Source organism: Dermacentor andersoni, chromosome 4 (assembly GCF_023375885.2).
Source record: "Dermacentor andersoni chromosome 4, qqDerAnde1_hic_scaffold, whole genome shotgun sequence".
In the NCBI taxonomy this organism is placed as follows: Eukaryota; Metazoa; Arthropoda; class Arachnida; order Ixodida; family Ixodidae; genus Dermacentor; species Dermacentor andersoni.
This window is the reverse complement of record NC_092817.1, coordinates 6,009,957-6,035,603: the sequence shown is the minus strand read 5'-3', so window position 1 is coordinate 6,035,603 and position 25,647 is coordinate 6,009,957. Positions and strand designations below refer to the sequence as shown.

Genomic DNA, 25,647 nt, shown 5'->3' with positions numbered 1-25,647 from the left:
ACCGGTGTTCTATTCATTTATTGGTTAGAGTTTGCAGCTTCCGCTTTTATTCCTTGTTGTCCGGGCCAAACACCTTGTCATTCAATTGCCGGCAGAAATCTTGTAGTATGTTTGTGCTGCACCACAACACATATTTCAGCATCATCTCACTCGTATGTCCCTTTTCAAGGACGTGTCAGTTCCGTGGCTACTTGGCGCTGGTTTTGGACCTTTAGAAATTCCGCACGCTTGGAAAGCTCTTCTACGACAACGTAATTGCGAGCCATTGCATTCACAGCTGGCATTTCTGGGTAAACCAACCCTCCCCTGTCAATACATACAAGAGCATACATGTAATTTTCGGGCGAAACTGCGACAGTCTTGTCAATCGTCACGAGCGCTTTGCATTTGTCGCATTTCAACTTCTTCAGAGCGATGTGCCCCGAGTCACCAGCAACACAGGCAATGACTAGAACGGCATCCTTCAGTTTTGACAGCGCCTGTTCGGTCACAACAATGTTGAATGGCGATGGATAAAAAAATACAAGGCGGCCGCGTCATCGGCGCCGCGCATGCTCAGACGTAGCCTACTTCAAACTGCAGACGTCGGTCCTGCAGTCCCGAACGCGACGTTCCGTCGTTCTAGACATGAGTGTCGACTTCCGTACTTTTCACCTGTGCACTATGTGAGCGGAACGATGATGGAACACGTGCTTCGTTCGGGGTGCACACCTTTCATTACAGTGGCATTCTACAAGCACACAGAAAGCAGCAATCACAATTATTTGCTGGGCATCGCACCTGCAATTCGAAAACCCCGGAAATTTTCTTGAAGATGGTTACGCGGCGTATGCACACGGGGCACATTTTCGTCGGAACACTTTCGTGTAAAAAATAATTCGCACACGATTACGATACTCCCTAATGCAAATTTCGAGGGCAGCTGTTGACGTGTTTGGAATTCGCGATACATTGCGGCAAAGACCGTGAACGACAGGGCCCTCTCTGGGGCGGCGCTGATAGGGCAGCTCGTTCAGCCGCTGCGGCAGACGAGGCACTTCCACCGGTTGCGTCGCTCGTTCAGAACGAACTGGCCTACAGTGAGAGAGAGAGAAAAAATGATAAATGAAAGGTAGGGAGGTTAACCAGGACTGAGCCCGGTTGGCTACCCTACACTGGGGAAAGGGGGACGGAAAGATTAAAAAAAAAGAAAAGAGAAAGTCCGCTGGAGATATCAGACTGAGTAACTGGCCTACAGTGTTTTGTATTATGATTATGTCCTCACGTTATAGTGGGAGTGAAGAACGACAAAGTGTCAAAACTGTGAGTTACAAATTTGCCTCTTCATTGGGCGACCTTGTGCGCTGGAAAACAAGCAACGCTCAAGCACAACGATAGCGGTGAGCGGAGTCGGCGATCGTCGGAAATCTGATCTGCGGGTGAAGCGCGTCGGCTTTCATACATGACTCGTCGAAGGTTGCAGTGTTATCGCTGGTGCCTGCATGGTTTATAGAAATTGCTACGCCATTCGCGACGCGCATACAATCGTATTACGCAATGCTTTGGTGCCAACAGCCAACGGATGGAACCATCGATAACATTCAAGAAACTTCTGATACATGCAGGCGCGTCGTGCATCGAGGCATAACGTTTAACATTTGTTAGCCGGTGAAAAGCAATGACTGAAGAAAGATGAACAGACGACGTGCGGTACTCTGCCGCCATCTCATAGCGATGGTCGCAGAACACGCCTTGCGTGGCACTACGCTTTTATTCTCACACTTTCGCCATACGCTCCTCTTCGCGCTCTCTTCGTTATCGCCACCTTACATTCCCCGCTGCGCCCCGGTGTGCTCTTTCATCCTTCGCTGTTGTGCTCGTTTGCTCGGTTACGCCGACGCTCACCGCAAGAACGGGCGCCTAGAGCTGCGCTATAAGAATGCTTCGCAGATATATACCAATCTGACAACTGACATGGCGCATGCGGCCGGCTGGCTACGATACAGGCCGCGTTGCAGCACGGTGGCGTCAGCTAGCGCGGCTATACTAACTGGCCTCCAACATGGAGCCGGTATGTGAGGCGCCGTGACAAAGGAAAATAGGATATTGCTGGTAAACAAACGGGTGTTTAAGCTGTTAATTTGGATATACCATACGCAAGGTTATTTTTATTTCCTATTCAGTTATCATTACGTTTCGAAGAACATTCGGGGCTTCGACATAGGTTTCGTTTCTTTTACATTGGATCTCGACCACACCGTCGCTGGTCGGCCTTGGCCAAACCAAAAACAAGTGAATCAGTAGTTGCGAAACACCCATTAACAGCTTCGCCGTAAGACAAGCGCATGCTCGCGCGCGCAACAATAACGTCAAGTGGTAAAAAGGGATCACAAGGGGCTGAGCTTACTATCCAGCGTCATATTTAATATGGGGATCAACGTGTCTGTGCAAGGCGCGAGCATGTGTGTGACGGCAGCAGCAAGACTACGGTGACGACGATCGTGCGAGGAAAGATCACGAGAACCTTGAACTTGGCCAAGACGCGCTGAAAAGGGCTAAAAAAATTCGTTTACCGGCGCACGCTTAAGACGTTTTATTGCGATAGCAATTATATGGAGGCTCCAGGTATAGAGATCTAATCGGCTGAAAAGAAATCAACAAAAACATTGAAGCTTTCGGGGAAAACACAGGTTTCTTTCGTTTTTTTCAAGCAGAATAACACTGAAGAAATAAGATAAAACACACAGCTTCCCCGCATAATCCTTACCCTGCGATGCGACTCCTTTCTACGTATATAAAGTTTGGTCAAAGGAAGGAGTTTGGGAGTCTGCGAAGCACGTGTATTCATCCACGTGGTATCAAGGGCTTTGCTTCAACCATCCCCTGAGCTCACTCATCGGGTACTGCAGATTCCCCCTTCTGAAGCATGGGAAAGAAACTGGGCGAGTTTAGCAATGTGCGTACCAAGCTATGCGACCGGCTCGCAAGGGATCGCGTACAAGAAGTTGTAACGTGCACTCAAACCTCAATGCCCGGAAGGCTTCGTCCGCTGTACAGCGAAGCGTTGACGCGCCAAGCGGGAATGAATCGGGCACAAATTGATACAAATGTCGGTCTTTACGCTTTGATGTGAAATCAAGGCATTGACATGAAATCGTACCTAGATTTTGAACCCGAAAGGTCTGCTGGGATTTTTGTGATGTAATGATGCAACAATTAGATTCTTTTCAATGTTAAAAAATAAATGTGTCGGATTTTTCGCTGCTCTGCGCACAATCGTCGTTTATTTTCAATTTTTTTCTTATTTTTCTTAAAGAAACATGAATGAAACCAGTTTTTTCAAGCCCTTCAAAACCTCAGGCAATCTTACATTACTATCAAAACGAATTTCTGCCGGCGCCGTTGCCGTTAGGCTCCGTATAAAGTCCAAGGGACACGAAGTGGTCGTGGCGCACCGTGTGCTGTATGCGCGAGTGAAAGCATGCGAGAATGAGCCGGCAATTGCGGCTCAATCTCGCGCACGCAAGGAAGGAAAGCAAGGAGGCAGCGCGCCGTCTTACGTCGCGCGAGAGGCACGCAACGTTGCGAGGCACCAGGGGGAGCGTAAGGGAGGGGGGGGGGGAGAGGGCGCGTTTCACTTCGGGCGGCCCGGACGGCCGCGCCCGCCCGCCCGGGCCGCTCTATCTTGAAAGCCGTCTACGACGGGGACAGAGTCTGCCACGCACTGTGCTTTCGTGGCTTAGTTTGCGTTGATGCCAGCGGCAGCACGACGGTCCATTTGCTGGCTGCTGCCACCCCGCTTCCTCGCTCCAGCGTTCTGACAGCGAGGTTCCGATGTCATCCAGTAAGATGTGTTCATGCTTGCTTGTGCGCGCGTGACACCATGCTTGTTCATTTAGTTAATATGCCTATGATTACGAATTTACACGGCCAATAAAACTATCCTTACTTCGTATAGCTGTCCATCAATTCGCTATCGCGATCGATTCTTCGCCTTTCGAACGAAACGGCGACTTTTTCTCTTCAAGCTTTAGACCGAACCTTGCTTATTGAAATGTAGCTAGAGGAAAGGGGCATATATGTGCCATGTGGAAACAGATGCTTTCTGCGCAACCAAGCTGAAGCTGTTCAACATGTTTTCATTGATTGAAATAACACAATTTTTTTCGTTATATTGGAGAACTTCAAAACTAGACCTATCCCTTAATACACATAGAAGTCAGTTTTTGCCACCTGAACATGATTGAGCATGAACATGCTACAGATAATCTTTATCTTTTTTACTCGCGCAGCATGCAGACCGGCGTACTTTGTTGGCATATCGACATTGTGGTGTTATAATTGATGTGTACTTGAATACTTCGTGAAAATGGTTGTGAAAGCACGTGATGTGGTGTAGTGTCGTGAAGATGTAGTGTCAATGCTCGATGCTTCAATACATATAAAGCGAGTGTGATCTGTAATCACCAGCCCCTATTTACACTTGTAGTCAAGCTGGAAATAAAGAAAAGAAAACGACCGCGGCATAGTGGCTAAATCATTGGGCTGCTGCGCGCATTGTTGCAGATTCGATGCCGGACATGAAATTTTCTTTTATAGAGGTCCGAAGTGTGGCAAGACAGCAAAGGCTGCATGCAAGATTTGGATGGGGGTTCCTTTGATCTATTAACCTTCCACAAAGTGCCTGCAATGAGCCAAAGAATGCAATAAAAAGAACACTGTGTGGATAAAAGTTGGAAAGCATGGCGAGATTCACGCCTACCGTCCACCGTGACTTGGAAAGAACACTTGGCAGTGGAATTGTCCTCGGGGTTTGTAGCCACGTAAGTCGCCTGCACGTCTCCATAAGGTACGACCTCCGAGGCGTTTGGGAAGCCGTCAATGAACAATTGCACGTTGTTAGCTTCCACGTTGGTGTCCGGCTCCGGGAGTTGAAGGTACATCGAACTCTGGCCCTCTGGCAGGACGAGTCTAATGCTCGAGGGACACGTGATGCGAACAGGACCCGCGTCTGGTGGGGAGGACGGAGACAAGAATCATAAACACAGTCATAGACCAGGGTACTTCATGCGTGTTATAAGCATTTCGAAGTTCTCACACCAAGCAACCTTTTAATGCGCACTATCTTTGCATCAGTCAAGCGAAAACTTGAGTTTCTAGTTAGACTGACATTTGCAGCTTTTTTAATGTTACCTATACTCTGCTCCTAAAAAGAATCGACGAGTATATATATATATATACATATATATATATATATATATATATAGGTAAAATACCTTACAGGCCCTATGGGGGCATTGTGTAAGGGGGTTACAAAATCGAACGCATAAAAAAAGAGTAAGCAGCCTTCTGAAATCTGGTACAAAGGATGCGTCCCAAATCAGGGCTCTTCAACATTACTAGAAAGATCAAAACACGAAAAGGAAAAACTAAAGTAATAAAATGCCAAAAAGGCATACCTCAAGGAAAGAACACTAGTAAAATTAACATAAGGCACCAATACTAGAAAGAACAATACAGGAAAAATTGACAGATCAAGGAATACAATGCTTCAAGGGATATTATGGGAAAAAAGCAATAAGCAGTACGCAAAAAAGCAATAATATATATACATATATATATATATATATATATATATATATATATATATATATATATATATATATATATATATATATATATATATATACCGGGCATACAAGTGAACACATGACGCAGCATGAAATGCCAATTGATAAGAGGGAGATAGCAATGTATCAATTGAAATACAAATACCGCAAGGAGTTTGAAGCACATTGCCAAGTAAAAGAAACAAGATAAAGTGATTTGTAAGTGCTATTATGAAAAATGCTCGTGTAGGAGATGACGAATTTTTTCTTGATCTAACTCGGAAGCGGTGTTATCAGGAAGATTGTTCCACAAGTGAATGGCCGTAGGGAGCGTGGAAAAGTTACAGGCATATATCGTACTGTACATGCGCGCAAAACAAGTGGTTTCGAAGCCGGGAAACCGTGGTGGCTCGCTCGGGACTGCAATTTTGCGCACTCATTTCGTTCTGTAGATAGGCGTGCCCAGACAATATGTTCCTTTTTGTTCCCTTTAGCAACAGAAAGAAACCTTGCGCAGGCTGCGTCCATCTAATGCGTTTTGGCGGATCTGTACGGCCAGCACATGCTCTTGTCGTTTACGTAAATAATTTTTGCTTGATGTGTCAGTGCGCAGATAATAAGCGAAGATCTGAACGGTACCACGCCACTGACCTGCTCCTCGAGAAGACATTCATGTCGTTCACGAATGATCAGAACGCTAAGATGATCCTGGCTCTGGGGGCGGCGCACGGCGACAAGAAGGCATCTGCAGCGTTACTTCTTTTTTTTTTTTTTTATTGCGATAAAGACTTGCCCTTAAGGCATAATTCTTGGAGCGTATTTGTGTATTATATGTGTGCTGTGAGGCCTGTGTTGTGTATGAATTGAAGCAGTGTTTTGTGAAATCTGTTGTCATGTATCCAGCGGTCATAGCTGGTTGTCACACTGTAGCGGAGGCCGGCTTGCAGTAGGAGACGCGAGCGTCCGATTGTAAACCCGTACAGCCACTGCGTTGGGGCAGACGCACTGTTGGAAGAACACAACAGACAACAGTCCAAGCCCCTGACCTAGAAGCCCCCCCCCCCCCCCCCCCCGCCCCCGCTCCGTTTGTTGTCAGCGCACCCTTTTATATCTCCTGGCGGACGGTGACGTCACTAGAGAGCTCGGACGCCGCAGCAACCTTGCAACGCGGGGGTCACTCAGTAGAACGCCGAAGCATTTTGATGCGTTTCGGTCCACGTTCATCGGAGCACTGGTTGCGTTCGATGCAACATCACAGCAGCCAAGCTATTCCGGATGTGGCATTGGGGAGGACACCCTAGTCCGTCAACAATACTTAGAATGTACGAAGTTCTTTGCGAGACGGGTAGCTTCACAGGAAAACGACACAGGACTGTGACGGTAGTTCAACAAGCAGAAATGGATGTTTTGGCATTCTTTGCTGCTAAGCCTAAAGGTAGTGTGCGCGACGCCAGTGCGGAGGACGGAACCTCAAGGTCATCAGTGTGGAGGATTTAAAAAAAAAAAAAAAAAGGTAATATGCACCCTAACCATCTACATCAAAAACTTTAAGACCGAGATTTTGAAAACAGACTTGACTTTGCCAATTGGATTTCACAAAATGTGAAGAAGAACCGGACTTTCTCACTCGCGTGCTTTGGACGGATGAGGACAATTGTTACATCAGGGTTTCGAAATGCAAACTTACTCTCCCTCAGCGGCTGCTGTGATGACGACACTGAGTCTATTCAAGCATAGAGTTTCTTACAAGAATTACTAGAGGGAACCATGGCGCTAGTGTCTACGGGAGCTGTAGGGAGAGTGGTTGTAGCAGCATGGGAATTATGGGAAGTTCGCGGATTTGCCTAAAGTTCGTCCTTTTTGCTTGAAACGGCTTTGTTACTTTTGTAAGCTAGTGATTTTCAACAATGTACTGCGTCATAAATAATTAAATAAACATAATTAAAATTGTCCGATGGCAGGATTCGAACACAGGAACTCTACAGCACAGTAGCCTGATATTGAAACCATTAAGCCACGGACGCATGTGTCAACAAGCGAATGAAACGCCCTTATGAACTTATCGCAGGCATGCCAGTGGCATGAGACGCTTGGCACCTGGACGAGCTCAGTCATTGCAATTAATAGCAATTGTGCGTGTTCGCGGCGTCTTCTGCACATCGAAACGTATAGATTGTGCGGAAATTTACGACAATAATATTTATATAGCGTAATATAGAAAGCCAATAGAACGTCTGGATCCACAAGCACGCAGATCAGACAAATCCATGTACTTCCCATCATTTCCATGGTGGTACAACGACTGTAGCGCCAGAGTTACCTCTAGTAATTATTGTATGAAACTCTATGTATTCAAGGCGCCGCGTTTTCGATAAATCAGCACTCAACCTTGGTCCCCGTCTGCGTCTCTCTTCTGGCCACCGTCCCGGTGTGCCCAATGTGCTCAGCTCTTGGTGACGCCGACATAACACTAATTTCTCCAGAAACACATAGGTTAAATCTCACACGCACACTACTGGAGTGATAGGAATCCCCGCTGACTGGCACAAAGATGACACCAATACGAGTGGTCGTTTAATGTGTGGTGCGGTATTTTTGATGACATCATAGGACCCATGTTTTTCGACAACACACTAACGACGCAACGACATGTCAACGACATCCTCGAGGGCCCCGTCAACGATGTCAGTTGCGACGTTCGACTTGCGCACCTTCGGAACATCTGGTTTCAACACGGTGGTGCTCCTGCGCATAGTAGTAGCCAGCCTCGAGCGTGGCTACTACTATGCTACTACTACTACTACGTGACAAGCTTTTTCCTCGACAGTGGATTGGCCGGCACGGACCATGTTGCGGCTTAGGGTGGCGTTAGGCCAAGGAATCCACCAAGCCTATCGACGACTACTTAAGGTTGCCGGAAAAAAGGGTTTATTGGCTTAGTTACAGGGCTCCAGTTAGGGAAGCGCACTCCATGGAGGAGCACATTAAACGTCCGAGTTCGCACCAGTACCCTCTTTCCCACTGCTCGAAAAGTCTCCGTTTTTAATACCGTCATCTTCCCTAGACAAGTCGACTAGGGAATCTGAGGACTGTCCAGCAGCAAATAACAATCGTCGGATCCGTTGTGATACCACGCCCATGCTCGCAACACTCAGCAATAACCCCGCCTCCGAAGCGCGATGGTATGGAATATGCGGCAGGAGAGCAACCTCCAATTCCAAGGTCACCGTCGTTGTTCGGTAGCATTGGATGCCCCCCCCCCCCCCCCCCCCCCCCCACATCCTTAGTTCAGGCTGTCAGATAATGGTGGGGTGGAGGCCTTTTCTGGACCTGTCAAGAGTCGGTGTCTACGCTGCGTTGACATCTGATAGGCGCTGATGGATGGATGGGTGTTTGCCTTGTGCCAAACGTCTAATTAATGCCTTTATGGAGTTTAGACATAACAACGTGTACCCTGGCCTGCGCCGGACATGACATCGCTGGACTTCTTGTGGGGCTGCGTGGAAGATAAGTGTATAGCAGGGAAACTACCACACCGGACGCCCAAAACGCAAAAATAAGCAGTCTGCCGTGAGATTCCAACGTCGTTCGTCAATGCTGCAACAGCATAAGCGTTGGAAAGATGCTAGTACTCTATTGCTTCAGACGCTGACCTTTTTGAGCATGAGTGGCAGTGCAATATAACCGCTCAAAACTGGTGTGAAACATGACTGTTTAAAGAACCTTGTGAAAAAAAGCTTGTGACAAAGATAGAAATAGGTGAAAAATTAACTGCTTTGTTTTGCCACATTTCCGGTGTTGAAGAGACAGAAAGGGTAAATGGCTAAACTAGTTGCACCTTTGAATGTTTCTTTGTGGCTGGCTGAGACGCCATACGTGCTTTTGATATATTTTTGAATGAAATAACCTCCTGAGTAGCTATTTGCTGCTATTCTGAAGCCGCCTTTTTTTTCTTTTTTCGTGCTGCTTTGCGCACTGTTTTTTAAAACATTTTTTAAAAATTTCTTTTGTAGCTTTGTTTCATGATACGTGAAGGTTAAAGGTATGCCGAGTGCCTCATGATCGAGCACAACATTCTTGCTTCCGCAAATGCTGACATTTATCGCACCACGCTAGTTAGGTCACGAAACCTCTTGGGCCATCCCACATGACGAAGACTTATACGATGCGGCGATAAGCGAATGCAGCCGTATATCTTTCAAAGGCTGCTTGGAGTCGCTTCTAGTAGCGGCCCGCGAGCGCGCATCTATTTCATATTTCCCGGGCTTTTGTTTTTTCTTGGAAAAAGGAACCAGACACACTTCAGCACAAAATAAATGCTTGATTCGGAGTTTGTGTAATATGCCCTACAGCTTTGTAATTGACACGTTTGCAATTCTAGCAATAATAATTAAAAGTTATTAAGTAATTATTATTGCGTGATGAAAATAAAATACTGGCTGTAAGTACACACGACTGCTACTACTATGACGTCGGCACGATTTCTCTAGAGCTCTTGCGCTTTTTGAATATCTTGGCCCAAGTTAAATGGGCTGGTATACGACGTATGACAATATCACATGTTTAGATAATAAATTATCAATTACGGAAGAAAAACAACAGACACCTGTGTCCTGGAAGGCGTAACGAAACCCGAGTGCGATACTGTATGACGAAATCTTTTTGTGCATCTCATTTCACCCGATGCGGAGGCGCCCCTAAGCGAACGTGCCGGTTGTCGGAAACCCCCGCGCGAAAGGTTGGGACGAAGTGAAAAGCGGGAAACAACGACGCGGGCCCACCCTTCTTGCAGGTGCCCGCAGGGTGCTTCCAGTCCAGCGTCTTTGCCGACCTCGATGTCCTGTTAACTCCGCAAGTGTTGACGCGTTTTCCCAGCAGCCTAAAACCCGGGTTGCAGTGGAAGTAGCACCTGGACTTGAGGTAGTTTGCGCCGGGGCTCAGGCACCGCTCAGGCAGCACCTTGCCGTTCTCCGGATGCTGCAGCGCGGGGCAGGACAGGCCTGTTGCGGAGTAAAGAAACGAACAGATGGACTACTGTCAAGCATGCTACTTGATCGCTAAGAGCCAAGTATCGCAATATGTTTTGCGGCATTTGCCCTAGCACCGTACATCTTTGCGGGTAAACGAAGATAGACAATGGTAACGAGAATGTACGAAACGCGTCGTAACGGGTCTTGTTTTTCCGTGTGCTTTCCCCTGCATGCTGCCTATATTTTCAATCCCGGTTTGTCAACATGCCCACTCGCATAGCCTTTGATAATCACCTTGTATAATACCTATTATTTTGCTGCTGCTGCTGCTGTTATGCTACCACTGTTTCTTCTTTATGCAATAAACTTCTTGCGCTATAAGCTCGAGGCGCGTTCGTGCCGTCGGCGTCGCTGTGTAGTCCCTGGTGTGATGGCATGTGCGGCTCTGCCCGTCGAGCGCGATCGTTGGAGGTCACGTGATCTGCTACCGGGTGCCAGGGCTAGCCGAAAAAAACTGGTGGTTTGACGCGTGCTAGAAAGTAACACACCTATGCGCGTCGTCTTCCCGCGCGCAAAGCGCCGGAGGTCACGTGATCTGTGGTGTTTTGGAGGCGAGGCGCAGTTGAAATAGCGAAGCTAGCCAGCAGCAGCCGGCAACGTTAATTTCGGGACAAGCGCTCCCCGCTGCGCCTCACCACGAGTGCTCATCGAGTGACCTTGTCGACACCACGCACATTTACTTACCGAGCGAAGGTTTACTCCCATTTACACAAGCCCACAGCCCTACGAGCCTTACTTCGCGTAATGGTTTAATTCACCTTGCTATCGCCACCAATGCTCGCACTTTCGTGCGAAGCAGCGTCGTATTATTCTCATGCCAAAGACTCTTACGGTACCCACGCAGAATGGGGTTCAACTGCGCAGATGCTGTGACGTTAGTTCTTCTTATTATTTTCACGTGCAAAGCTGCCACGGTAGGCTACGTCAGAGCCGGCCAGCACAATACCCCAAATTCCTTACTCACGGAAAAACACACATTCAAAGAAAGAAAAGAAAGGAAGGAAAGAAAGAGGAGAGCATTCTTAAACAATCTCAGGACACCTAAGCACTTATGAGTTGTGAATGAAAAAGCAATAATGTCCAATTGAACGCCCCTAGGTGGTCCTTTGAGTTGTCAACTGCTCCCGGGAAAGTGAGTGCGTCTAGATGCTTGGCCAACGCCTCCTAGATAGTACAAGGCCGTCGCACTTGGATTCATGACGTCATGCTATCTTTTCCGACTTCCGCAGAATCTAATCAGGACGCTCTCGAGTAAGCCGCGTTGATTTTGAAGCCACCGCTTTCGTCACGCCGAGCTTGGCAATGGAAATTTCGTACCAAGTAGCATGATGTCATAAAGCAGGCTGCACATGCCTGCTGTCTGCGAGGCGCTTGTTTCGCCCAGTGGGTAAGGCACTCGCCTTCTGAGCACGGGTGGTAAGTTCGAAACTCACTACCGCGATCATTTTTCCTATCGAATGTATCCCTTTTTTTAAACTTTTTCGCACTCATTACGAGGCAAGAGCTTGCGGGGATCACAGAGGCTTCCGAGAGCAAGGGCGTCGCGGCGTCGCCCGCTCTGCTTCGACCGTCGAGGCGCGCACGTGACGTGGTGATTGAGGCGCCGATTCGCTGCTGTAGACGCCAGCCTTTTCGCTGAATGGGACATTTGATGCTTTTGGATCGAAGACATGATACGACCACACGGATATTCATCTACGTGCACACAAAGCACAGTCTAGTAACTACGGTATGGCCGCTCATTACACAGCGGCATACGGTAAACGATTGAGAGAACCTGAGGAAGCTTCACAGATATGTCTCAAAATGTTATGCGCTGATGTTCGCAGCTCGTACCGTCCATCCACGACGTTAGTGAACTGCGGTGTCGAACATAGGCGTCGATTCGTCATAGCACAACTTTTTGTTCGTATGCATGCCCCCGCCGAACGGCCATGTATCGCGCAGCATCTGCGAACGACTACAAAGCGCGACATAGAGAATCAAATTCAACAAGAGGGGACACTCGCCGAAAACTGGAAACAGGAAACACGTCAGGGCTAGTGTTAATCCCATCCGTTAGTTGATGGGAGCATCGAAAAAAGAAAGAATGTCAAATGAAGTTACAGACAACGTTTCGTTTTTATTTATACTTTCCCGCTAAAACTAAAAAGATTTGCGTGTAAAAGAACTTATACTTCGCGACTTAATTTTCTTGCGTTACATAGCAAGAAGCTAACGGCACGGCAGGCGCGATAGATGCATGCGTCATGTACCAGTCACGCCACCGAAGCCAGCGAGGCCGGTTGCGCATGTGAAGTTCGCCTCTTCGGCGAGCCGTCTCTTTTGTATGTAGCGAGTTTATTGGGCTCCCACTGTTTCCTTGCTTTCCTTCTGCAGTTAGACACGGCACCACTGCATTATTGAACTACGGTATGGTGAGAAATTTTGTCACACAGTCTACGACACATTTCCAGCAATTTTGGCTGTTACGGTACGGAAATGAGTCTTGTGACGCAGTTAGCGAAAAACAGCTCGGCCGTCCTGGCGTGGTTAATTTGAGTTAATGACTAGTATTGGGAGATGTCTGCGACGCTTTCTATGAGCCCCACATTAGAACATATTTCAGTTGTTTGTTGTTCAGTTCAGTTGTTGTTCAGCTATTTCCTTGCGCTACTTCAGCTGCGTCACCCTCTTTCTCCTGATGCGTGCCGAGGAAATTTGAAGTCTCCTGTTTAAAATCCTGACGAAAGAACTTGCTACCCTTTCGCTTCCCGGAAGCAAATCGCGTTTTGTCGCTTCTATCTTATGGTGGCGGCGTACAGCGGAAACTTGGGCGCGTGCAATGATCCTCATTATGCAAAAAGGTGAGGCGTGCAGACAGGACACAAGAGAAGTGGACAACACGAACACTTCTCTTGTGTCCTGTCTGCACGCCTCACCTTTTTGCATAATGAATACTTGCCAACTAGCTCAGCTTTCTGTCGTTCTAAGCAGTGATCCTCGGCGAGTTCTGCCTCTCTCTCTTTTTGTCCTTCGAAGTCGGCGTCAAATGCTGGACCCTAAATGCGTGAACAAAGCGTGCTTAGCCCGATCGTGGTCTCACGCTTTCTCCTCGGACAAGCAGTTCAAGAAGCACTTAGCGATACTCCCCGCGATTTTCTCGGTCCACAAGTTTCGGCTGACATGCTCTCTCTCTCTCTCTCTCTCTCTCACACACACACACACACACACACACACACACACACACACACACACACACACACACACACACACACACACACACACACACCCTTAAAACCAGCGAGGAAATTAACTATATACTCGTCTGCCCTGAAAATGTATGCGCTGTCGTCGCGCCATCTGCCATCTAATTATCTGACTTCTCCGCTCAACCTCTTCCATCCTAAGAGCGGGGCGTTGCGGTGTCTCCTGCTCCCGCCTCTTGAGCATTTATGCTTCACGCTCGCGCCTCACGCGCCTCTCTACTTCTTTTTGCTTTCTTTCAACAGTGGTTTACCAAGCCTCCTCAGCTTCCTCGACCGTTACTTCTTCTGCCTTCATGACGTCGGGAACTGTTGCATTCGTTTTTGTGGAGCCAGAGGAAATGCCCAATTCCTCGTAAATTAGAGGGAGGTCCTGCACTTCAAATTTCTAAATAACGAATTTGTTTGCCTTCAAAATTCACGCTTCCTTAAACCTGGAATTCGCTAGTGAAAGACGCTGAATTTCCCCAAAACAGTGACCGCCAGAAAACACAAACATACTCTCCTAGCATGTGCTTTCTTGTTCTAGAGAGAGTTATGGAGACATGAACGGCAAACATTAGGTACTAGCTAGCCCGTCCTTATCGCTAGCATCAGGGGAATGCAGAATTTCTCCGCACTCTTTCCTTAAAAAATAATTTTTCTGGCCTCCCCGGCCTCATCGCAGCTATCCTTCTCCTTCAGCAAAAAGCTCTAATTTTCGCATTTTGCCTTTCGCAGGGCCTACCCAAATGCCCGTCTGCTCATGACTTTCGAGGAGTTCTTGGATGTAAAAGTCATCCATGCTCACCGTACGCCCTGTGCTTCTTCCGCACTAGTAATTTAGCACGCGAGACACTCAATTCTTTGTCTACGATACAAAATCGGTAACAACACCGAACACCATTACCGAGTACCTGCGCTAATGAGTCTGGCGAAAAGAGAAACAAGCACGTAGCACTCACCACACCGATGTAGCCAACGCCGACCGATACCATAAGCTGCCGGTGAAGCATCCTTTGTTCTGAGGGATCGTCAGGCACAGCAATGTACAATGGGTGATCATATGTAGAAATGATGAAGACGCAAGTCAGGTATGTGCTGCGCTCACACTAATTCCCTCTCGCTCTCGAAGCGGCCACCTGGCCGTGAAGGAGTATTATGAAATGCGTCGAGTATATGATTTTAAACGAGAGACATACAATATCTGTCCTACGGCGACGGTGATCAGAGGGCGTTCTAAGGGGCGAGACGCGGTAATTGACAGGGGATGTTTGCTCAATTGATGACCCCGTAAGGTCCAATAAATCGAGTGAAGGCTTTGATTAAGTGGAAGCTTGGACGAGTTGGTGATTCAGTATCGACATGTCTGGACAGCGCAAAAGACAAGGACAGATGTTAGGATGAAGACAGAGAGGAAGAAGACAGTCAGAGCCTGTGTTGTGTCCTATCTTCGGTCCTCGTCTTTTGCACTGTGCACACATGTCGATGAGGAATTTTTCGCATAAGCCGGGAACGCGAACAAGAGTCCAAAGAAGAATTTCGTCGCCAAGAGAGATGGTCACTGCACTGCGAGTTGAGTCATAGCGATACTTCCGAGCGTCCTGGGAGAGGCCGTTGTTAATGCGGGCGAGGTGACGGTATAGTCCACGAGGCGAGACAGAAATTATTATCAGAAAGGAGCTGCTCGGAATGTTGGCGTCGAAAGGAACTATACATCTAGAACGAAACTTCGTGAGCGGCCATACACGAGGATCAAGGGAGAAAAGCCCGTGGTACGTTGCGAGGCCGTGTTATAACCGAATGCCACGAACGGCAGGATCGCATCGCAGTTCGTGTGGTCGGGGCATATGTACATTTCAATCATGTTTGAGAGGGTATGACGAAAACGCTCCGTTAAGCCGTTGGTCTGCGGATGATAACAGGAAGTCATCTTGTGAACAGTGTTTCAGGCGCGCAGAACTTTGGTAAGGATGGAAGGTAGGAAGTCTTTGCCGCGGTGCTCTATGGCCTAAAGAAAAAGTCGGTTTCGCCCGGAAGGCGAAGCAGCTATTGCGGTAGCAAATTCGTACATAGTAATACGAAGTTAGTAGTCTTATCGGCCGTATAAGCTTAGAAACATTCGCTTATTAACTGAATTAACAAGCATGGCGTCAGCGCGCACAATCCAACATGAACACATCTCACTTGATGAGTGCAAATACTCGCTGTCAAAATGCTGGCGTGAGCAAACGCGGCAGCAACCGTGAGCGAAGTGACCTTTGCGTGGTCTATTGCTTCAACGCGAGAGCGACGAGAACACAGCGCGCACAAAGGCACAAGCCGCCTGCAGATCCCTTTCAAGACACGGTGCGCGCTATCGCGCTCGGCCGCGCTAAGTACTTGGTGGAGTCGAAGCTGCTCCCCGTCGCTCCGCGCTACCTCCCCGCTTTCATCCATATACGGCGCGTGCGATTGAGCCACAATCGTCAGCTTCCGCCCAGCCAAGAAATGCTCAGCTGCTGCCGGAGCGCGACCAGCGAAGACATGTGGGTCGCGCTGGCGGCTGCAGATGGTCACGACGAATGGCGAAGGCGGAGTGGCAGCATTGGACAGGCCTGGATTCGCGGCCGCGAGCATGGCCGGTGGTGCTACGCGGCCACACGAGCGGAGCTCCAGCGGAAACGTGCGAGAGGTCTTGGGGAACGAAAAGCACCTTCCACCACTCATAGGTAACCGCTTTGTTGCAGTCGAGCACGCTGCGACCACGAAGATCAAGCTGATGATGATATATACAGATGAGGAACATGTACAATGGATGATCATATATAGAGAGGAAGATGAAAGTCAGGCAATGTGTTGTGCTCACAGTATCTCAAAAACATCCGGATGCAGTGGAGGGTGCATGCGCAGTTCCTGGAGCGAACATACGGCCTCTTGAACTGTGGAGGAAGTGGAAGAGCCCGGCGTGAGATCATCAAATGGGTTCAGGAGCATGTGCTTGAGGCAGAGCGAGAACTGTGGCAATCGGCCGTGGCCTCCAAGAAGAAGCGCCAAGTGTAGTTGGAAAAAAAGGAGGCCATTACGATGGAACTCTTCTATGAAAATAGTAGTGACAGCGCCCTCCTTTTCGAGGCACGTGCGGGCGCTTTCCACACCCGAGGCTATCGCAGTCGCTTTGACTGCACCACCCAAGTACAAGCCGCTGTGTGGAGGGGATGCGGTGGTGAGCGGCAGATGATGAGATACCTAAATATTCTTTCATGGCGTTCGATACTTGCTCGCGCTACAGGTATTGCTCCGGCCGTCCCATTCGGACGGAGACAGCCTAAGTTCGGTGGTGCGCGTGGCTGGCTCCGCACCACGGCGCTCGCACCCGAGGGGTGCGTCGTGAAAGCTTTCGGGGGCGCGCTCCGGTGGCACTATTGCTGTGGCTTGGATGAGGCGATAAAGAAAACGGGATTTTGCACTGCTAAAGCAGGCCGGAGACAAGTCAGTGGGGGAATATGGCATAGGCTCTAGGAATAGCAGAGGAGAATTATTAGTAGAGTTTGCAGAACAGAATAATATGCGGATAATGAATACCTTTTTCCGCAAGCGGGTTAGCCGAAAGTGGACGTGGAGGAGCCCGAATGGGGAGACTAGAAATGAAATCGACTTCATACTCTGCGCGAATCCTGGCATCATACAAGATGTAGACGTACTCGGCAAGGTGCGCTGCAGTGACCATAGGATGGTAAGAACTCGAATTAGCCTTGACTTGAGGAGGGAACGGAGGGAACTGGTACATAAGAAGCCAATCAATGAGTTAGCGGTAAGAGGGAAACTAGAGGAATTCCGGATCAAGCTACAGAACAGGTATTCGGCTTTAACCCAGGAAGAGGACCATAGTGTTGAAGCAATGAACGACAATCTTATGGGCATCATTAAGGAGTGCGCAATAGAAGTCGGTGGTAACGCCGTTAAACAGGAAACCAGTAAGCTATCGCAGGAGACGAAAGATCTGATCAAAAAACGCCAATGTATGAAAGCCTCTAACCCTACAGCCAGAATAGAGCTGGCAGAACTTTCAAAGTTAATCAACAAGCGTAAGACAGCGGACATAAGGACCTATAATATGGGTAGAATTGAACAGGCTCTCAGGAACGGAGGAAACCTAAAAGCAGTGAAGCAGAAACTAGGAATAGGCAAGAATCAGATGTGTGCGTTAAGAGACAAAGCCGGCAATATCGTTACTAATATGGATGAGATAGTTCAAGTGACTGAAGAGTTTTATAGAGATTTATACAGTACCAGTAACACCAACGACGATAAGGTGAGAGAGAATAGGCTAGAGGAACTTGAAATCCTACAAGTAACACCGGAAGAGGTAAAGAACGCCTTGGGAGCTATGCAAAGGGGGAAGGCAGCTGGGGAGGATCAGGTAACAGCAGATTTGTTGAAGGATGGTGGGAACACTGTCCTAGAAAGATTGGCCGCCCTATATACACAATGCCTCATGACCTCAAACGTACCGCAATCTTGGAAGAACGCTAACATAATCCTAATCCATAAGAAAGGGGACGCCAAAGATTTGAAAAATTATAGACCGATCAGCTTACTGTCCGTTGCCTACAAAGTATTTACTAAGGTAATCGCAAATAGAATGAGGAATACCTTAGACTTCTTTCAACCAAAGGACCAGGCAGGATTCCGTAAAGGCTACTCAACAATAGACCATATTCACACTATCAATCAGGTGATAGAGAAATGTGCGGAATATAACCAACCCTTATATATAGCCTTCATTGATTACGAAAAAGCATTTGATTCAGTCGAAACCTCAGCAGTCATGAAGGCACTACGGAATCAGGGTGTAGATGAGCCATATGTAAAGATACTAGAAGATATCTATAGCGGTTCCACAGCCACCGTAATCCTCCACAAAGAAAGCAACAAAATCCCAATAAAGAAAGGCGTCAGACAGGGAGATACGATATCTCCAATGCTATTCACAGCATGTTTACAGGAGGTATTCAGAGACCTGGAGTGGGAAGAATTGGGGATAAATGTTGATGGAGAATACCTTAGCAACTTGCGTTTCGCTGATGATATTGCCTTGCTTAGTAACTCAGGAGACCAATTGCGATGCATGCTCACTGACCTGGAGAGGCAAAGCAGAAGGGTGGGTCTGGAAATTAATCTGCAGAAAACTAAAGTAATGTTTAACAGTCTCGGGAAGAGAACAACAGTTTACGATAGGTAGCGAGGCACTGGAAGTGGTAAGGGAATACATCTACTTAGGGCAGGTAGTGACCACGGACCCGGATCATGAGCACTGAAATAACCAGAAGAATAAGAATGGGCTGGGGTGCGTTTGGCAGGCATTCTCAAATCATGAACAGCAGGTTGCCGCTATCCCTCAAGAGGAAAGAGTATAACAGCTTTGTCTTACCAGTCCTCACGTACGGGGCAGAAACCTGGAGGCTTACGAAAAGGGTTCTGCTGAAATTGAGGACGACGCAATGAGCTATGGAAAGAAGAATGATAGGTGTAACGTTAAGGGATAAGAAAAGAGCAGATTGGGTGAGGGAACAAACGTGGGTAAATGACATCTTAGTTGAAATCAAGAAAAAGAAATGGGCATGGGCTGGACATGTAATGAGGAGGGAAGATAACCGATGGTCATTAAGGGTTACGGACTGGATTCCAAGGGAAGGGAAGCGTAGTAGGGGGCGGCAGAAAGTTAGGTGGGCGGATGACATTAAGACGTTTGCAGGGACAACATGGCCACAATTAGTACATGACCGGGGTAGCTGGAGAAGTATGGGAGAGGCCTTTGCCCTGCAGTGGGCCTAACTAGGCTGATGATGATGATGATGATGATGATGATGATGATGATGATGATGATGATGTGATCCCTTGCTGATTAAAAAATGACGGCTAAATGCGTAGGTGGGGCGAAGCGCCTGATGGCGGCTATTCTAAGATGTGTCAAAGGGACTGACAACGATAGCCAATTTTTATTGCGATGGAAATCATATCGACACTCCGAGCACATCTATGCCGTCGGCGTCGCCGTGAGTTTCCGTATGAAGTACAATGGCGATAAAATCGTCGCCAAACGGCATATGCTCTATGTGCGCGTCTAAGCGTGCTAGCGTGAGCCGGCGATCGCGGCTCAAGCTTGCGCACGAAAGGGAGGAAGGCAGGGACGAAGCAAGCCGTCTTCGATCGCGCGCAAGGCAGCGGGGGTGGGTAAGGAGCGGCGCGGGGCTTCTACTCAGGACGGCCTGGGTGGCGGCGCCCACCCGCGCGGGCCTCTGTATCTTAAAGGTCATCTGCAACGGGGACAACGTCCACCGTGCGCTGTGCTTTCGCGGCTTAGTTCCCATAAATGGGAGACTAATGAGCGATTTTAAAAGAGAAAAAGAAGAGATAAGTACAGCGCCGTTACTGCCTCTCGTGCGAAGGCACCTCAGCAGCGCTGTAGGGATGGGGGAAAGGGATATAAAGGGTAGGAGGAGAAAAGAGTGTATAGAGGTGCGAGATAGCCGAGTGGTAAGGTACGTCAAGGAAGGCGCGGTGGCTACAGCCGTTCGTACAGGTCGGCGCCGTCCAAGTAGTCGAGCAGCGCCGTGAATGTTCGCCCGATCACCGAGGAGTGAGAGCCGACGGAAAGAGCAGCGCCTCAGGGCTGTCGCACGGCAGGCCGAGGCGTTCGTGAGCGCGTCACGATGAGCAGAGTACGCGGGGCACCGCAAGTGTATGTGCTCCAGGTCCTCCACATCGGCGCACTTGAGGCAAAAAGGGCTTCCCGTAACTCTTTTCCGCGGGGCGGTGGCAGTCGATGCGGCGACCAAGCAGCAGCGCCCGTCGGTGCAGGCCCACGCGCGGCAGCAGCTTCGGAGGGTGGCGACGCGGGGGTCCGGATGTCATGTTCGTAACATGCCGGCCACGGTGTGGCAGGCAACGTCGAACGGCGTCACCACGAGCGACCGGGGGACTGTGTGGGCCGCCTTCGCGAGCCGCTCAGCTTCCTCGTTCCCGTGTATGCCAATCTGGGAAGGCACCCGCAGGAGAACCAGGTCGCATCCCTGCTCGCAAACGCAGCATGAAGCTCCTTTCGCTAGCTTTTGCTGCCGCGCTTTCTCAATCTAGCGTTTTGACAGTGAGTTTCCGCGGTCATCGCGCATTGCCGGTCGTCGCGCTTTTCCGCGCGGGACACCATGCTTAGCAATTTAGTTAGTATGCCTATGTTTACAAGTTTATACGGCCCATAAAACTACTGTCCTTAAGAATACTTTAGTTAGGATTTTTCACCGTTTTTTTTTCGAGGTATCTAGGCACATGAACCATACAATCGTATGTATCAACTAAATGACTTACACAATCTTTTGTATGATGATGAGTACAAGATGTACCTGATGCGCTGTGCGTAAATAGATGGTTGTTTGAAATAAACGCCAGTTGGAAATAGCGCCAGTCCTGTCCTATGTTTTCTTTTCATCTTGGTCTTTAGCGAGTTTTTATGAACACTGTGCTATCTTTACTTTGTATAGCCATCCACTAATTTGCTATCGCAATCGATGCTTCGCCTTTCCGTCGAAATTTCAACTTCTCTTTTTTTTTCAGTGCAATCGAAAGCTTACTCGGCAGAGTGTCGGATCGTGCAGTGGCAACGCGGAAAACGCTGTGGAATATGTTTATCCGATTTTTTCGATCGGCAGTAAAGATGCACTCGTTGACTACAAACATGCTGGAGACAGTGATAGGTGAGCGTGATAACGATTATACGTCAGCATTGGCAGGAGGTAGATGACAAGAGCGGTCCCAGCTATGAAAAAGCATTATTTTGTTTATCAAACCGATGTTCCTGCGATTTATGTTTTCCGAAGTGAAAAATTATTTCTACAATAATAGGTATGCGCTTTCGCAGTTTCCTATCCAACAGCTTTGGCCACTGCAACTGAAGGGTGTTATTTAGCCAAGTTCCCTTAAAGGGAAGCTGAAGAGTCTGTCGAATTCAATAGAACGCTCATATACGGATGCGGGAACCTCATAAACCATGAAGGTAAAATTTTGGGGGGGATTTTTCACTTAGGAGCGACGCAATCGTCGGTTAAAATTGCGCTGTAGCTCCGCCCCCCGTCGAGCGCCGCGCGCTGCTGCTGACGCTGACGATGCGAGCGGAGACCGGAAACCGCGGCGTAGTGACGTCAACACTGGTGTTCCGCTCCTTCGCAGTCTCCGCGACCGTGCCTGACCGGGCTTATTTCTGCGTGCGTGCCGTCCTAATCTGCTTCGCTCGACCCTACATTCCTTTGTTTGTGTGTATATAGGAGTGGTAGTTGACGTGCGCAGCATCAATTGAACTTGTAGGCCGATCATGCCGGCGTTCAGTGCAGCCTACGCTTGCACGAACACCAGGGGCCGCGACGATGTTTCGATGTTCCATTAGTTCCTGCAAGACAAGAAGCTTTCAGCTAAGTGGGAGGCTGCTGTGAAGCGAAACAACTTCAAGCGCTCAAGAACAACAGTGTTGTGCTCTAACCACTTCCGTGACGATTACTACCGGAGTTTATCAATAATGCTTGCTTTGGGTTCTCCTAAAAAAAAAAAAAATGGCACGCTGAACGGAAGGTGCGTGTTTATCTCCCACCCTTGACGCAGGTTTCATCGCCAAGCGCCGTGAATTTTCTATTCGCACGTGTGTTGTGAAACAGCCTGCATGCAGCTACCATAACGCAGTGCAAGCGTAAAGTTTGCATGTGTTGGAAAGCCTACTCACGCCAGGACGCTGCGCTCCCCCTTCTCTCGCACATATAGAGAAACCGGCCATCTCACGTAGCTGACGGAATTCGCCGGTTACGAGTAGCGTGCGGATGGCGCGCTGATGAAGGTTCTATACTACACGTGCTACAACAGCCGGTAAACTTTTCCCGCGTTTAAACCGTCTGTGTAGATTGCCGACAGCTTTGGGGCAGCGCACAAATGCCGAAGATCGCATCACCGCTTACGTTCTACGAGGAGGCATGCAGGAACATAACACTACAGCTGTTTGCCCGGAAACGTACTCACTGGAACGCTGAATGCAGCTTAGCAAAAAACATACTCGCCAAAGAACATTTCCAACACAAGGAGATGCTAACACTTCGCCTTCGTTCACGTGGAAAGCAGTGCTTGCACCAGCATTTTTTGCTTCTTGGAGAGGCCGGCTCTTCGCACTCGGCTCGTACATGTAGGCAGTAAAGTATAAACCCCTTACAAGTCATCTTGCACGCGACAGCGACAGCGCGACAAGCGAGGCGATGTCTGTCGCGTTCACTCGTCGCCTGCAAGCCGAACTCCACGCGAGCGACGGCTTTGAGCGACGACTTCCCGGTATGAGGGTAGCAATATACGCGCCGAAACTAGCGTGACGCATGCTTTATCAATTTAAGTTGATGTATTTTACTGAAGAAGGAGCATAAAATATTTCTGAACGTCATGCACTAGGTTCTTATTTTTGCACGTGTAAAATTCAATAGTTTGCTCGTTCCGTGCGACAAACAGTAGTATTTGAGTTATGTACATCCAGTTTCGGCTTCGCACTATTGGCTAGTCGCTCATAGCATTTCCGGGCGACGAGCGACGAGTTCTAGATTTCTAGAAACGAGCGATCGAGCGACAACAGCGAGCGATCTGTTCAAGCGACGGCCCGTTTCGTCGCTCGAAGCCGTCGCCCATCACCGTCGCGCGCAAAATCGCTCTCGTGGAGTTTGGACTTAACGCCGAACTCCTCAGAGAAACGCAAGCTCTCGAAATTTTCCATGACCGTCTCAGCAAAACACCACCAAACTACCTTGAACCGTGCTTCGTGTGTAGCAGCAGCAGTCGGTCCGGACGAACGCCATTGTTGACGTCAGGAGGCGCCCGACCAATCACAGGCGAAAACGAGGCGCGCGAGCTGGGCGTGTCTTCTGCTGCACTTCTCGTCGAAATAAACTATGTTTGCGCTTTCTTTCGCTCAATTTCGATGCGATATTCGAATTCAGAGGGTTGAAAACCACGACGTGCTGCTCTTCACTCATTTTTTCTGGAAAAGCTTTCAGCTTCCCTTTAATTGAAACGACGTGTTAACACGTGATACGCAATTCAGCGTATTGCCGGAGCCACGCGAGTGCTTTTGATTTCCGAAGCATGTCGTCCCCTCGAAGATCTATACGGCGTTTTCTTGCCACTGCTATCACGCTCCGTTCTAGAGCGAAGTAGTAGATTATCCATAGAGTGTACAATTAGGCTTTTATAGCGTACCGCATCCTCAACGCATCACTGGTGCAACTGTAAATCCAACCGTCTTTGCAGTACCCGCCGCGGTGGCTTAGCCGGGTGTTGCGAAACTAAGCACGAGGTCGCGGGATCAAACTGCGGCCGCGGCGACCCCATTCCCATGGGGGCGAAATGCAAAAACGCCAGTGTCCCGTTCATTGTGAGAAGATCAGCATTGATTCGGAGTCACCCACTAAGCTGTGTCTCATAATGAAATCGTTGCTTAGGTAGGCAAAACCCGAGAATTCAATTCAATTAAACCACCATTACGGCTCGGCACCGCCTCCGTAGCCTTAGCAGCGTGAAAACAGCTGATCTCAATAAAAACGAGAAAACATAAGCAACAGTTTGCCCTCAGCGTGAGATAAGACTACATGATTGCGGATTTTACCATTTAGTTCTTGCTGCCAGGGCGGAGAGCGAGTTACAAACACGAATTCGGACCAAAGCGGTCCGTCTAAGCTGGATGGTCGCGGCTACTTGGCTACGTAATATGGTTGGGATGCTATTGTGGTTACAGGCGGTAACTACCGCAGTAATTTGTGGTATACAACGCGCATGCGCAAAAAGCCCAACATCTCGGCTATCGCTGTAACGTATCGTGCGCCAAGCAAAACTAAATCTTCCTAATCCCACCAGTAATCAGACAGTTATGCCCGGAACTATATACCGATGCGCAAAAATATTTCCTGCCTACTCCTCGTATACCTTGGACAGTCCTGCAAGTTACTTCTTGTGAGAATGAGCATAGAAAAATGATTTCGCTGCTAATTTCAAGAATGATGATTCTTAGTGAGCTCTATACTTTCTGCCACTAATAGTAATAGCCCAAGTTCTCTAGCTTTGTTTCTCCAGTTTTCAACACTACATTTTACTCTCTTGTAAATGAAACTTTATGAGCACATATTCTATGTATAAATTAAATATCTGTAGAGAATAGAGCGTTACTGTAAGAAGAACTATAACCCTGTTATAGTAGGGGGCATGCAGAAAGGGGGAAATACTTATAACTAACATGACAGGTGGTACTGCAGCAAGCAAACGCAGTATTGGAGCAGCAGCTTCCAGGTTTATTTTATGCGGACTACACTGTGTTTCTAGCTAACAAGCAAATTGATTTGCAACGTCTGGCTAATATCTGTGGAAAGGAAGGCAACAATTTAGGTTTGAAATTTAGAGTCAGAAAATCAGGTGTTATGCCATATATTCAGATGACATCACCATCTGGGCCACTAAAGGCTCGCTGTGCCAAAAAGAAAGCTATCTGCAAGAAGCAGCCACTTGTGTGGAAGAATACGTCGGGGAAAGAGGCCTTGAGTGCTCAACGGAGAAATCCGGGCTCCTGAGAATTACACGGGGCAAGAAAAGCAAAGAAAGCCTTAACATGCGGCTAAAGGGCAGCCGATACCGGAAAGCCAACAAATCAGGATCCTTGGAATGTGGGTGCAATCCAACCAGCGCGGCACCCACACGCTGAAAACACTCAAGTAGTCAACAACCCAAATAGCACGCATGATCACGCGGGTGTCACAAAAG

The 25,647-nt window shown here is 48.4% G+C and overlaps 1 protein-coding gene across 2 annotated transcripts in view; it reads right to left on the bottom strand.

The window, feature by feature from the left end:
* The window catches only part of LOC126535749 (uncharacterized), a 338,961-nt gene that overhangs the window by 111,350 nt on the left and 201,964 nt on the right, over positions 1-25,647 (bottom strand). For both annotated transcript variants that reach the window (XM_055073350.2, XM_055073351.2), the window contains exons 14-15: positions 10,370-10,588; positions 4,742-4,990 (exon numbers count right to left, since the gene is read on the bottom strand). In XM_055073350.2, coding sequence (XP_054929325.1) covers positions 4,742-4,990; positions 10,370-10,588 — 468 coding nt within the window. The remainder of the gene's footprint in view (positions 1-4,741; positions 4,991-10,369; positions 10,589-25,647) is intronic.